Raw genomic sequence first — 16,317 nt, forward strand, 5'->3', positions numbered from 1 at the left:
AATTTACAAATGTTAAAGTTAGCAAATATGTAATAATAAATCTATTACAGAAGGAAATTTATTGGTTATTATCAACACTGTTACCCAATGAATAGTACTACAGTAGAAAAAAACACAATTTTGTAGCTACAAAGCTTATGTAGCTAAGTATCACAGACTATTCTGCTTTTACTGATATAAAGGGGGCAATTATAATTTAGGTATTACTTTGGTTTACTTGATTAAGATTGTTGAAAGTATATAAGTAAGAAGCTTGATTCTCCCAAGTAGATCATAATGAGAGGGGAAAGAATACTATCATTAATAAAATATGTTAATTTAAAAGAATTGTTAGGTTCTTCATGCTGTTGGTTTTTGTTTAGTTTATCTATTGTGTAAAAATAGCAACTTGAAGAATAAAATATGAAGTATGATGTTGTTGCTGCTGCTGCTAGGTCGCTTCAGTCGTGTCCAACTCTGTGCTACTCCATAGACGGCAGCCCACCAGGCTCCCCCATCCCTGGGATTCTCCAGGCAAGGACACTGGAGTGGGTTGCCATTTCCTTCTCCAATGCATGAAAGTGAAAGTGAAATCGCTCAGTCGTGCCCAACTTAGTGACCCCGTGGACTGCAGCCTATCAGGCTCCTCCATCCATGGGATTTTCCAGGCAAGAGTACTGGAGTGGGGTGCCATTACCTTCTCCGAAGTATGATGGTATTCTTGGTTAAAAGGAAATAAAGCAAAAGAAAATACATCCATATGGGAATATACATAGGAAAAAGTCCAGAAGTACATAGAGCTAACAATAATAGTTGTCTCTGGGGAGTGAGAAGAGGTGAGGTAGAAACTTTGTTTACTTTATGTGAGCCTATATTATTTAAATTTTAACAAGGAGCATATTTTATTTTGTGATTAATAATATTAATATCGGAGAAGGCAATGGCACCCCACTCCAGTACTCTTGCCTGGAAAATCCCATGGATGGAGGAGGCTGGTGGGCTGTAGTCCATGGGGTCGATAAGAGTCAGACATGACTTAGCGACTTCACTTTCACTTTTCACTTTCATGCATTGGAGAAGGAAATGGCAACCCACTCCAGTGTTCTTGCCTGGGGAATCCCAGGGACGGGGGAGTCTGGTGGGCTGCCGTCCATGGGGTCGCACAGAGTCGGACACTACTGAAGCGACTTAGCAGTAGCAGCAGCATGATGATGAAGGAAATCATTAAAAAACTGATTTGTAAGCATCTTTAACAACTAATGTTCTGATTTTAACACTGTACAAATCAGATTTTATCTTGAACCTAGGAACTGCTATTTTTAATCCTCAACATACATTCATTTTTGCTTTTATTCATTTGAAACTTCTTATTAAATTTATCCAGATTCTGCCAAAGCTCTCTAGTGTTCGTCAAGGGTGACAGGGTTTAAAAGCAAACATTCCTTAGAATGCTAAATCACTTTAGTTGTGTCCGACTCTGTGCGACCCCATAGACGGCAGCCCACCAGGCTCCCCTGTCCCTGGGATTCTCCAGGCAAGTACACTGGAGTGGGTTGCCATTTCCTTAGAATACATCCTATAAATTGTCCACATGGTCCCAATCCAGCTAAAATGATTCATAGATCCAAGCCCATTTTGTGGGATTTGGTCATTTCACAGAATCTGCCCCTGGACCTAAGATTTTTGAGGAGGGACAGCAGGGGGGGTGAGCTCTGCTGTGTGCTGATGAGGACTGGCCCTATAAATGAAGCACTTGCCTAGTTTCTCACCCTTTAAGAACTCCAACTCCAAAAAGTCAGTGGTTAAATTCAGGTAGTAGTAAGTTTCTTCATGTATTTGTTTTTCCATGTCTGACTATAGACAGCAATGACACTGCAGAAAAATTCAGCTTCAAAGGCAACTTATTAAATACGAACTGTATGCCAGGCATTGTATCTAAAGCCTCCAGCTGTGACTGCTGCCTCTCTGTGATACCCATGGTTTCTCCTCCTCCTCCTTCTCATCCCTAAATTCAGGCCATTCCTCCAGTGTCCTGGGACAACTTCAGCTCTCTGTTTGCTTCAGGAGCTCCAAATCTGCTCTGGCAGTTTTTCAAAGTAGGATTCACTGTATACCTTCATCATGAGCACCTGGAGTGCATGTAAAATTACAATCCTTGGACCCAGATCTATCTGGCTCATGGCCCGAGGAGCACCAAACAGTTGTCTCAGGGCCAGGAACTGGACAATTAGGTAATACCCTACAGCCCCAAGCCTAACCAGCTGGGTGAACACCTTGTGTTTCCCATGGAAACCCCAATAATAACCATGGTCTAGGCTCTCTCTTCACTCTGGCTTCTGCTTCCTGACCAAAACTTGGTGTTCCTCCCATGACCTTGTGAGGTGTGGTGCAGTTTCCTCTTTGGGTAATGAATGAGTAATATATTCCATTTTCCTTTGACATTCTGACTTTGCTGCACCACCAGACCTTAATAAACCCTGTCCTGAAGTAATGCACAATGTAAATAAAACATACTTATAAGGCACTTAAAATATAATTATCCTATTCAAGAAGTCAATATAGACCAAAAATCTCTTGGTTGCATTTTGGATAAATCTGGAAGTAAAGACTCCAGCAGAGGTTGAATTGTTTTTAGTTGATAATGGATAAATTTAACTAACTTTGTTGTCAATCTGCTTGTTCCCTTCTGTTTTACTCTATGAGTGAGTTGTTTCCCTGCCTAGCACCCAGTTGTGGGATGAGTGAGTGACTGAATTGAATGAGTATGTGGCACTAGCCTGGCCATTTCTCATCTCAAAGCTGAAGCTTGCATTTGGTCCCTAGAACGAACAATTTGTCTTATCCATGAAGAATGTGTCCTGTCAGGGGCTTTTCTGTCCTACAGACTGACTACTAAACCTAAGAAGTTATTTGAAATTTATTTGAAAAATATGTGTAGAAATCTTTAGTGACTTCACTTAATTTACCAAATTAAGTTTGAATTCTCTCTCCTGGTATTTGAAATTATCTAAAATTGGTGCCAATCTACATTTCTAGACCTCTCTTCCCTTCTCTCTGCCACTCAACTTTCTGCTCTAGACCAAATTTAACTGCAAATCAGAATCACTTGAGAAACACTTTTAAAACAAACTCCTGAACTCCACCCCCAAACTGGGTCAGTATCTTATAAGGAATACCTATAAATTGAGATTAAAAAGACCAACAACCCAATGGAGAAATAAGCAAAGGACACTAAAAACAAAATATAAAGTTGCCTGAAACATATGAAAAAAATCTTCAATCACATTTATAAAAAGAGAAATGCAACCCAATTCTATACCACACTAAGATACCATTTTTCACATACAGCACTGGCTAAAAACATTCACAAGTCTAATCATACATTCTGTTGAAGATGTTTGGAGATATGGACATTCTTACACATTTCTGGTGGTTTTGCAATATCATACAACTTACATGGAGAGAAATTTGGTGATATCTACCAAAGCTAGATACACTTTCCATTTGACCCAACAATCTTACTTCTCAGAATCTATTGTAAAGAAATACCCACATACATAGAGTGATATGTGTACAAGGTTAAGTCTGAAATTGTTTATAATAACAATATACTGAGAGCAATCCGAATGTTACTCAACAAGGGGAGTGGTTAAATAAACTATGGTAGAATCTCAGTATGACTTAATAAAGAATGAGAAAGATCTCTGTGTACTCATAAGAAAAGATCTCCGGGAAATACACTTAGGTGAAAAAAAAAATACAAAACAGATATATAATATTTGTACCAGAGATCAAATTACCAATATCAGCTGGATCATAGAAAAACCAAGAGAATTCCAGGAAAACATCTACTCTGCTTCACTGACTATGCTAAATTCTTTGATTGTGTGGATCATAACAAATTGTGGAAAATTCTTCAAGAGATGGGAATCCCAGACCACCTTACCTGTCTCCTGAGAAATCTGTATGCAGGTCAAGAATCAACAGTTAGAACCGGACATGGAACAACAGATTGGTTCCAAATTGGGAGAGGAGTATGTTAAGGCTGTATATTGTCACCTGTTTATTTAACTTATATGCAAATTACATCATGCAAAATGCCAGGCTGGATGAATCACAAGCTGGAATCAAGATTGCCCAGAGAAATATCAATAACCTCAGATATGTAGATGACACTACCCTTATGGCAGAAAGCAAAGAGGAACTAAAGAGCCCCTTGATGAAAGTGAAAGAGGAGAGTAAAAAAGTTGGCTTAAAACTCAACATTCAAAAAAATTAAGATCATGGCATCTGGTCCCATCACTTCATGGCAAATAGATGGGGAAATAATGGAAACAGTGACAGACCTTATTTTCTTGGGCTCCAAAATCACTGCAGATGGTGAATGCAGCCATGAAATTAAAAGCGCTTGCTCCTTGGAAGAAAAGCTATGACAAACCTAGACAGCATATTAAAAAGCAGAGACATTACTTTTCCAACAAAGGTCCGTCTAGTCAAAGCTATGGTTTTTCCAGTAGTCATGTATGGATGGACCATAAAGAAAGCTGAGTGCCGAGGAATTGATGCTTTTGAACTGTGATGTTGGAGAAGATTCTTGAGAGTCCCTTGGACTCCAAGGAGATCAAACTAGTCAATCCTAAAGGAAATCAGTACTGAATATTCATTGAAAGAATTGATGCTAAAGTTGAAGCTCTAATACTTTGGTCACCTGATGTGAAGAATTGACTCATAAGAAAAGACCCCGATTCTGGGCAAGATTGAAGGCAGGAGGAGAAGGAAACGACAGAGGATGACATGGTTGGATGCCCTCACCAACTCTATGGACATGAGTCTGAGCAAGTTCTGGGAACTGGTAATGGACAGGGAAGCCTGGCATGCTGCAGACCCTTTGAGGCAAAGGGTCAATTTTTCAGATGCTTCTGTGGGGTCACAAAGAGTTGGACACGACTGAGCAACTGAACTGAACTGATTGGGTTCAGGATGGGGAACACATGTATGCCTGTGGCGGATTCATTTTGATATTTGGCAAAACTAATACAATTATGTAAAGTTTAAAAATAAAATAAAATTAAAAAAAAAAAAACAACACAAGGAAAAAAAAAAGAAGGGAAAAAGAATAAGGAACTACTGGGTAGCACAGGGAACTGAATTCAATGTTCTGTAATAATTTGTAACAGAAAAGAATCTGAAGAAGAGTTTATAATTATATATACACGAATCACTTCGCTATACACCTGGAACTAATACAACATTGTAAATCAGCTATAGTTCAACAACAAAAAAAATTTTTTTTTCCTACTCAAGGTAATAAAACACTTTTCTGTTTAAAAAAGAGAAGGGGAATTATAGGTATCTATATTTATTTGTGTTTGCATAAAGAGGCCATTAAACAGATTAACAAGGAATCATAAATATTACTGTGCGAGCAGAGAATAATAAGGGTCAAGAATGGGTGTAAGACTTGTCTGTTAATGCCTTTTTATACAGTGTTTGACTTTGGAATCCAAAAAATGTATCATTTGTTTAAAAAACTGAATAAAAACAAAAAGTACTTTTGATAGAGTCATCATCTATCAAAAAAAATCTACTCAGTTTCAAGGCTCTTCCTTTAAATCCCTCCCTTTTCAAAACTCTGTGATACATATAATACTGTGATAACCGCAACTGGATAAGCTTGTCCCTTCACCACATTCTTCAAGCGCTTGTTTTATACACTTGACTTACCAGGCACTTTTAACCCCTTGCTTGTCAGGGGTTGATCTTGACAGCGATAAGCTTGATGTTAGAGGCAGTGCAATGGGTGATGACACAAGTTAGGGGACAGAGTGATAATCAAAACCTGAACAAACAGAGAGGGACACCAAAGGCATTGTTTGGAAGTCTGATCACTCACCCAGCCTTGTCTCCTAGCACAGAATGGCAGGGTCTAGAGAAGGCAGCTGCTAGGCATTGTCACCACTGAAGAAGGGAGGAATTGGGACAAAGGGTCAATTTTTCAGATGCTTCTGTGGGGAAGCAGTATTTCTGCCTTGTTATGGATCCAGATGGTTGTGAGGTTGTCCATAAAGGACAATTCTCAACAGGATCAAAGACAGAGTATTATAGGCTGAAATGGATTCTATCAGACTCAGGTATAAAAGTTACTCCAGAGACTCACCTAGAAATTCCCTACTCATATGAATAAGGAATCAGTACTGCCTCTCCTTGTTGCCACATTCCACTTCCACCAACTCTTCCTCCTTCCTTTTTTCCTTCCTTTAGAAGAAGCTATCAAAAAATTGCCTTTCCCCCCGCAAAAATGTCCTATGTTTTAGCTCTTAAAGTTTAGTGATCAATACCAGCGTCAAAAATATTTTTCACCTATATATTTTGCTAAGCATATAAATATACATATATGAAAGAAAGTGAAAGTGAAGTCGCTCAGTCCTCTCCGACTCTTTGCGACCCCATGGACTGTAGCCTATCAGGCTCCTCCGTCCATGGGATTTCCCAGGCAAGAGTGCTGGAGTGGATTGCCATTTCCTTCTCCGGGGATTTTCCGACCCAGGAATCAAACCCGGGTCTCCCACATTGCAGGCAGACGCTTTACCGTCTGAGCCACCAGGGAAGCATCTATACATATATACATGCCCGCTATGTTTTCCTCCCTCTTCTCTTTTCATTCTGTAATAAAATGCCTTTAGCCAGCAACTCCTTCCCACCTGACAAACTTCCTCTATAATCCATCCTTTTAGCACAGACACCAATATTCCTATTTCAAATTGATATTTTAAATATGTCTGACAATTAAGAATGCCTTTATGTGTTAGGTCACTCTATATTTTATCTTAAAAAATTTTTTTTCTTTATTTTTAATTTGTGTGTGTGTGTGTGTGTGTGTGTATGTTAGGTCATTCTAAACCCTCACATTTAATATACTCTGGACTGCCAAAACTGGATAGGCTTCTTCTGCATTGGAATTTGCTTAAGAATGAATAACTTTCATTAGGCTAATGACTGAAATCTTAACTCTTCCTGGTGTTTGTAGGTCCATCACGTATAATTCAAATACATTTAGCAAGATGGACCAGCTGGTGAGTACAGCCTACACTGTAGCTGGATGTGGGCCTTTGTTTTTAAGGCCCCGTAAAAGTCTGGAAGAGTAGAGAGTGCTTGATTTATTTTTAAGGAAAGTAAGGCCATCTGATAGATTTCCAACTGAAAATCGGTCAAGGCTGGAGATTGGTTTACTGAGACCACGGCGCATGCCAACTTCTATTTTCTCATGGCTGACTCCCAGTCTTGGCTGAATGCATTACAGCCTTTCCCATAAGGGTAACCTGGGACATGACACAAGGAGAGACAGGCCTTCCAGGAATTAGATGAGGAACAAAATCAAAGGCCCCCCAAATCATGTCCAAGCTGCCATTCAATGAGTGGCAAACACCCAAATCACAATACCTGACTTCCAATAAGGCAGAAAAGAAAATCTTCATCCTCTACAGTTCATATTCAATCCAGATGTCTAAAAGACAGCAGGATTCATGCTAACATGTTGCCAAGGCAGCACCAGATGTTTGTAGCAGTTAGGACCATGCACAGGTCGAGGTGGAAGACATAATGATTTTTCCAAACTTCTCTGAAATAAGGATCGAGAATTCTTTGTGTGAGTTGATGGGTGACACATTTGCCACCAGGAACACCTGGTGGAGGAAGCCTTTCATCACCAGCCAGCAAGTCTCTGTAATGGATTGTATGCCTACTTCCTCTCAAGACATCTGGATTATAATCAAGCTCACTGGCTCCTGCTACCATTTGACAATACTGGAAGCCAAAGGTTGACTCCCAGTTAAGCACCAAATATGTGGCTTTGCAGTATTAGTCTCTAGGCCTTCAGTTTTGTCACCGACAGGATTAATGCAGCCTGACCCTGAGGAGCAGCTGTGAGGATTCCTTGTTAATGAGCAGAAAGCAATTACAAGTATTTTTCAATTATAGTGCTCTAGGCCCTCTGACAGCTCATTGACCACAGTAACAGCATTAAATCCTCATCATCACCTATGAAATGCATATAACAATGTTCTAAGCTGAGCCTTAGGAAGTAACTTGCTCAAGATGATGATAAAGATGATAAAGCTCAGTCGTGTCCGAATCTTTGCGACCCCATGGACTGCAGCCTGCCAGGCTCCTCTGTCCAAGGGATTTTCGAGGCAAGAATACTGGAGTGGGTTACCATTAACTAGCTCAAGGTTACATGCAAATACATTGTGACTGTGGATTTGAACCTCTTTGACTCTAGAACCTCTTTTGTGTCTTTTGCCTGTATGGTTATTGGTTGTTGTTGGTAAGAACACTCTCTCTTTTTGTTCTCCTTGAAAAACATATGCATTGTAAGGGGAATCTTCCTGACCCAGGGGTAAAACCCGGGTCTCCTGCATTGCAGGCAGACTCTTTACCATCTGAGCCACCAGGGGCTCCTAAGACATTGGAAAGGATGCTATTTATTTTCCTTTTGAACTATCTCAGGGAAAAATGAGCTAATAAAAATAGAGAATGCACAGCTGAAACTTCATACCCAAATAAATTAGGGAGACCTGCTGGCCAACACTGTATCTATAGTAAATAATACTGTATTGCACACTTAAAAATTAGTTGAGGATAGATCTCACACTAAGTGTCTTTACAAAAGTAAAAAAATATATATGATTTAGAAAGCTAGACTATGTTAAAAATCAACTGACATTATCATGACTTAATTACAACGATACATGTTCATAGCACTAAGAGTATGTGACAGAAAAATCCATGAAGTAACATGTTATATTTAATGAAGTTAAATGTTAATTAATGGAGGGACTTCCCTGGTGATATAATGGTTAAGATCCTGTACTTCCACAGGAGAGGGCAAGGGTTTGATCCCTGGTAGGTGAAGTAAGATTCCCACATGCCGCGGTAAGGCCCCCCACTCCCTCACAAATTGCTAACTAATGGGAAAAAGTATGTTTTATGTGCTTTCAGACAAAATATATTTTATGAAAAATATGCAGGATATGCAAATGACACAAAAAGGATTTTCATTATAGTTGAAACAACAGTAAACAAAAGTAGAGAAATTATGTAAGAAAGAAAGATTTTTGTTTTAAAATAAAGCTCTAGAGATGTAATAGTTATAAAAGAAACTGGGTGGATCAGATCTGGGGCTTCTGACCATGAGGCATAACTACTCACAGTAAATTTGCCATGTTCCCACAAGAACCGCGGCGAGTTAGACCTTAGCTGCCCAACACTGAGTTGTATGCCTCACATCATCATTAATATGAAAAACTGTGAAACCTCTACATTCAGCCAAATTCTTCTGCTTTCCAAAAGGATGTGGGCGCCGTTCAGTCCGTATTTCCAGTGACTTTCCATTTAGTTTCACAGCTTCTCTCAGCCCCCGCTCACTCTCCCCAAGCCTGGCCAGAGTCAAGGACTCCGAAGGGTGTGTGGGACCCTATTTATGAGGGAGTTACCTACAGCATAGAGGCTAAAGGAGGATCAGATGGTGCTGCTCATAGGCAAGAAGACTCAGGATACAGAAGAAAGTGTCAGAATACCTCTCTGGCTATTCTATATCAGAATACCTCCCCCACCCTGCCCCACTGAATTACTTCTCTCCTTGTCCTCCATCTTACTGACTTTCAAACTGTAGACAGTTTGCAAATTTTTCATTTTAGTGTCCAAAACTTAAGCCAGAACCATCCAGGACAGTTATATAAGTAGTCAGGCAGACTGACCTTTGTTACCACAAGAAAATAGCCCTCTGGAAACCCAAATTTTCCTTTTGATTCCCCACCGACCTCTCCCGTAAAGCATGCCCCACCTTAGCTAAGAGAAAATCAGTAATATAATCATTAAGTTGTTTCAGAGAACCTAGCTGGAAGTGGTCGATTTTCATGGTGCTGTTGCTGACAGGGCCAAAGATGGTGATCACGGAGACTTTCCTGGTGGCCATCTTGCAGAAACTTTCCAGATACTCATCTCGCTGCTGCACATACATGCTGTTTTCAGCCTTGGGAGCAGTGATCAGCTGGAGGAGGGCAAAAGCAAGCAAAACAATTAACTCACAGTGATAGTTTCACACTGAGGGAAAAATCAAAGGGATGATCTAGACTACAGGGCTGGTGGTGACTGACAGGATGTGTGTGTTAGTCGCTCAGTCATGTACAACTCTTTGTGACCCTACAGACTGTAGCCCACCAAGCTCCTGTGTCCAGGGAATTCTCCAGGCGAGAATACTGGAGTAGGTTGCCATTCCTAAACTAGACTGACACCTAAACTGGATCATTTTGTTGGATAGTTAGCATAATTAAAGCCAAAAGAGACCATTTGGAAAGGCCTTTTTAAAAAAATGATTCCAGACAGTTTAGAGTTTCTACTCACTTCCACTATCATTTGCCTTCATTATCAGTCTCCATGTATCTTGGTTTTCTCATTTATGAACTCTGCACAGGAATACTTCTTTCACAAGGCTGTTTGTTGTAGGCATTATATGACACTTGGCATGCAATAATTGTCCAATAAATGCTATCTCTCTCCCTTTATTTTGATCTTCATTGCCTTAATTGGCTGCTCAGACACTCGTGAATTCGGTGGCTACCACTATTATTTCACATCTTACAGGGCTGAGTTTCATAGCCAGGTCTTGGGCACTATGAAACACTCCACGGCTTAGAATTTTCATTAGGTAAAATTCAGAGAATTTTTAGAATGGCCCTTTGGCCCAGTTCTGTCTCAGAACATAATCACTGTCACACTGGGCCTGCAGCTCGTGGTGGATGTCTGTGATGCTAAAACCCTCCAAGAGGATGAATTTTTCTCTTTCTGTTCAGTCTTCTTTCCAATTCAAACCTGGCATTTTTCACCTAGCCCCTGTGTCTCTCTCACTCAATTTGACCCCTTCACTTCCCCTGAGGAAAAAGAAGACAGAGCAATAAAAAGAGATGCTTTAGTCACCAGCTATCTGGGAAAACACAGACTTCACTATTTTGGATAAAATGAGGATACTCTTATTTTTCAAGGTTCCTCTTGAACTCTCTCCCTAAGAATGCCTCACCGCTGTAATCTAGCCAGATATAGAAGCCTTTCTACTATGGTGATTATTTTTGTTGCCTTTTCCTGAGTCTTCTCCAATTTTACTAGCTTCTTCCTGAGCAGAAACCAGGATTGTGTAGCACGTCTGACGAATGTGTGGGCATGTGCTGTTTGCCCTGAGGTGGAAGGACATGAAATTTTATTCTGATGATGACTAGATTTTTTTTTTTTTTTATCTCTTTAACCCTAAACAGCTTAATCGGCTGATGTCTGCAAAAAACACGGTTTAGTCACCCTATGCAGGCTTCTCATTAGCTCAGAGGCCAACCTCTAGACCAGGGATTGAATTGGACCACCAGAGAGTTCCCCCATCTATACACTTCCTTTCATTTGATCAATTTATCAAGCACTGTTCTACTTTGAAAAAAAGTGCTTAAAAAAAGTTAGTTCCGTCTAACCTTACAAAATATTCCTGAAGTTTGTGGCTATTAGCTTGGCATTTTGCAGAAGGGAAGTCTCACCATGTTAAACTCTTTATCAAATACTTTATCAAGATAGTAATAAATCTGGTCCCAGCTCATTTTGCTGTTTATTTTGCTCTGTCCAAAATGTATTTATTGTGGCCTGCAGGCGTTCCCTTCGAAGAATTCTCTGTACTTGTCAAAAATACTATCCCTCATGGAAATCAAAATGAGTTCAATAGCTTTTGAGTAGAACATCAACAAAGATTTTTCCACGATGAAGCATTTGTTTATGTTTTCTCAGATTGTTATTTATTTTAAGAAGACGTGATTTCATCTATTTTTGATTTTGTGTTTATGTACTTTTTCATATGGACAGGGTGGGTAGGAAATGCTTGGTTTAGAAATATAATTCCCCAAGAGGAAAAATAATAAAATTTTCCCTTAATTTATTCATTCACACTTAGCCTTAAAAAAGATTTAAGGAGGCTATAGAAAGATACAGTGATGGTATTTTTGCTTTGTTAGTTTTTTAATTAGCTACATGGCATTTGAAAATATTTCTTTAGTTTTGATGGTAGTCCACATCCAGGTGTTTTGTTTTCAGTTGGTGTATTTTAGTCTTTTATTTTTGGCTTTTCTTTGCTCATAGATACACTATTTTGAAATACATAAAATGACTATTTAAGTGAGAACACAAAATAGTAAAAAAAAAAAAAAAAAAAAAATGAAAGTAACATGTCCTGGTAATGATTTTGGACTCCCTGACCTAAAGGAAGGATGAAAGAAAGTAAAAATGTTAGTTGCTCAGTTCTGCCAGACTCTTTGAGACCCCATGGCTGTAGTCCACCAGGCTCCTCTTTTCATGGAATTCTCCAGACAAGAATACTGGAGTGGGCGGCCATGCCCTTCTCCAGGGGATCTTACCAACCCAGGGGTTGAACCCAGTCTCCTGCACTGCAGGCAGATTCTTCACTGTCTGAGCCACCAGGGAAGCCCCCAAGGAAGGATAGGCTCATATTTAGAATATATGCTAGATGATTGATAACTACCTGGCTCTGAAACTTCAGATCCATGCATAGACTCCATTCCGTTCATGGACCCTTACAGTCCACAGACAGATCATGTTATAACAGGATTTTAAGAGTTCTCAAAGCCCCTTCTGGTCTCTTTCTTCCCCTTGTGCATAACAGAATTTCAGAGAATATACAATCATACCGAACCTTATCCTGCCAGGCAGCTTCTCCCATGTATCTCTGAACATAGTAGCCTTAGGCTGGGGATACCCAGTGGGAACTGCACTTAAATAAGTAGAGGGCTCTGAAGTTTACTTTCACCTCAAGCCCTTTGCCCAGGGAAGCCTTAACCCACCTGGGAGGTGACATTCATTTAGCATGACTCACTTCCTAGATTCTAGCCCTCCACAACCTGGCCTCAGGCTCTCTCTTGCTAAACTTTCCTCCTATTCCTCCCTTATGTGACCTCTTCACCCTGTAGCTGGACTGGGCTAAATTATGAAATGAGAGGAACCTGAAGGGCACAGAGAAAGGGTGACTGTAGTCAAAATCCGAAGACCTGCATTTTTGTCCTAGTTCAACCCCTGGCTACTCTGTAGCCTCAACAAAGCCTTTTAACCTTCTAAACCTTGGTTTTCTAACCTTTGGAACAACTTCCCTATGAACTCATAAAATAGTGAGAATCAAGCGTACATATTAGTATATATATTATATAAATATATACAGGCAGTGTACACCAAAGCATCATGGATGTGTGCTGCCTCTGAATAATTCACTCACATTCCTTCCTTTACCTTCATCCATGCCACCCTTCTCACCCAGAATCGCCTCCCCTCCCTTCCACCTTATCAGAATCGGAGTCATTCTTCAAATGCAGCATCCTCCTTAAAGTCTCATCTATTCCACAACGATCACTTTCTCCTTTTAATTACTGTTCTTATTATCTGCATGGCTTACCTGGAATTTATGTATTTCCTTGATTTACCATTTTGTTTTACGCTTATGTCACATCTCCATAACTACAGTACCAATTCATCAAGGCACTGAAGCCCCAGCCCCACTACTGCCCAGTAGGTAGTAGAAGCATAGTGCTCCTCAGGTTACATCCATCACTCCTGCTAGAGGTGTGATTCCCTGCTCGATGCAGCCCACACACCATTAGTAAAGACACTCTCCTTTACATTCAATCTGCTCCTTGAGTTTGCAGCACACAAAGTGCTGCAAAGTGAAGGAGGCTGATCATCCGAACATATTTCAGTGACTCTTTCCCTGTGTATTGACATCTATGTCCCATTCATTTTCTAGCGTGGCAGTACTTCAAACAGTGTTTAAAATGGTAACCATTTCCAGTCTCCTCTTTTTAAAAAGAGCATTTTAGAAGACTGAAGAGACTGAGCACAGAACTTCCCAGTAAACATTATTGTCTGGCACTTGGCCTCTTTCTAGTCTGGTGGTGATAAATCAGGGCATGTATCATGAAGCTAGAATTGTGTTGTTCTTTTTTATGTTTCTGTTCCAACTTTCCAACTGGCATGTCGGCACAAGGAGCCTCAGACTATAAGGAAGCTAGTTTGCATAAGTAAAGGGTGCAAATGGGAGTGGGAAGATGCTGGAGGGAGGATATTTTAAGTCAGCTTACTCCAAGTATTGTGTTAAGCTCAAAACATTAGACTTTTACAGGATTCTGAGAAAAGGCATTCCAGCTGGTAGTCTGCCTCAGTAAATAGGAGGTTTATATTCTTTTCTAAAATTAAACCAAGTAAGTAGATTATTGTCCCAATATCCAAATTTCTGTAGTAAGGTTAAAAGTACTAACATACTTGAATTACAGGAGATCCAATCTCCAAAGAATACTTGAACTTGGATCTGTGTATTTCAGCGTGATGAGGCATCTTGTTCATTGACAAACAGGTCAATGGGCGCAGAGCACAGCATGATGACTTTTCAGCTATACCCCACGTATTCCAATGTTTCCATGATAAAAGACTCATCCATATTCTCAATTTTGTCATCCCCAGACCAGCATCAATCAGTCTGAGGGATTAGATTAACTGGGATTCAATCTATTGTTCTCCACTTGACTAGGTGGAAAGCCAGTGAGTTGAGGTACAAAGAACTAGCTGGGTATTAAAGGCAGAAACTCTACATTGTTGCCTAGCACAAAATGTTGACAATTGGTATATCTTACTGTTTTTCTGAGTAATTCAAGATTGAAAAGGAATTTTAAAACATTTGTATTACTAACAGGTTCATTTCTCAGTTTCTGGTTCCCTTTATGGCACAAGCCCACAGTAAGCTCACATCCCTGGGAAGGCAGAACGGGGAAGTGATTGACCTTGAGTTTAAAATCAAACATATCTCAGTTTTAATTCTGGCTTTGTCATGTATTGGCTATACACCTTGGGAAATTTCTCAATCTGTCTAAGCTTCTGTAAATGGAGTTAATTAGTCCTTCCTCATGGGATTGTTGTGAAAATTAACCCACAGTCTCCGCAAAGCACCTTGCAGGATGTGCCCCTGTTGGTTGACAGGCTGAGAGACAGAAGGTTTGGAGGTGTGACCTCTGACCTAGCTCTACCTGTAACTCCTCTGAAGACCACTAGGATGCTATTCATCCAACTATAACCTGTACCATCACTGCCAGTGTTTCTCTAAGTAGTTAAGTATTAAAGAAGGATATAAATAAATGCAAAGGACTAGGTTATTGTCACTGAGCACCAGGTTACTGAAAATCTGGAAAGATAAGCTAAAAGGCCTGCACAATTTCTTGGAATGCAAATCTCACTTCAGTTTGAGCAAACTGGGTTAGGTTGAGGCCAGTTGTGGGGGGGGCGGCTATGTTGTCATCTGTACTTTAATAGCTTGGAGGCTGCTATGCTTTAATGAATATTAATTAAATCACTGAAACTTCCTGAATAACATCAGCCATGTTTGACAGGAAAAATGAATGGAAAAGAGATAAGCGGCACCAGCAAAATCTTTCTCCCAGAGACACTGGTCTCCTCTCTGTCTGGTTAAAGATTCCTCTCCATCTTTTGACTTTCCGTTGCATTTATTTTATAATGTCTTTTCTAATCCATTTTTATTTTCAACATTATTAGCTCTTCAGAGAACACAGTTCTGATACGATCGTCAGCCAGGCACACATGGGACTGAAACGCAAAGCTAAAATGCCTCCTGTTGGTATTTTCTTTCTAATAACAATCCTGGATCTTGGTCCAACCCCAAAGAGCAACACTGCCATGAGCAAGCCCAGCTGGTTTCTGTTTTGCCTCACATGACATCAGCAAAAGCTGTTGTCTGAGTTTTCATTCGCTAGAAATTTATGATCAGGGATACTGTTAAAAGCAGAAAAGACCCAGCCGGGCTTTCAAATCCCTGACTAAGGGAGTGGAAAGAAATGAAAGGCATGACTAATATCAGGGATATAGTATGAAAACCCCTTTCTTCTGACTCATGAGCTAGAGGCAGTGGAAGTATTTGCCAGATGGGTGCACAATTACAATCCGGACATTTTACCCATGATTATTTCCCCCCTGGTTAAAACCTGACCACGCCGGACAAAGTTCCAGGTACTCAGAAAGAGACCAACAGAAAATGCTACTGATGATTTCTCATACCCCAAAGAGAGCAGTCTGCCTCCAACAGTTCTGTACCAGGTAGAATTCTACTCTAAAATCAGTGATTCTTCTGCTTTTGGCTGGAACATTCCCATTCAAACCTGTGTACTCTGGCAATAACCAAATAGTTGTTAAACTACTCTAATAGTCAGCCTATCCTCTGCTAACCTAAGTTTATATAGTTACTTT

At 40.1% G+C, this 16,317-nt stretch overlaps 1 protein-coding gene across 1 annotated transcript in view; it reads right to left on the bottom strand.

Annotated features, from left to right (window-relative positions):
* CCDC80 (coiled-coil domain containing 80) overlaps positions 1-16,317 on the bottom strand; it is a 35,757-nt gene that overhangs the window by 14,635 nt on the left and 4,805 nt on the right. Inside the window, exon 3 of the mRNA XM_019980576.2 lies at positions 9,871-10,027. Within this exon, the coding sequence (XP_019836135.2) occupies positions 9,871-10,027 (157 nt within the window). The remainder of the gene's footprint in view (positions 1-9,870; positions 10,028-16,317) is intronic.

This window comes from Bos indicus, chromosome 1 (genome assembly GCF_029378745.1).
Source record: "Bos indicus isolate NIAB-ARS_2022 breed Sahiwal x Tharparkar chromosome 1, NIAB-ARS_B.indTharparkar_mat_pri_1.0, whole genome shotgun sequence".
Lineage (NCBI taxonomy): Eukaryota > Metazoa > Chordata > Mammalia > Artiodactyla > Bovidae > Bos > Bos indicus.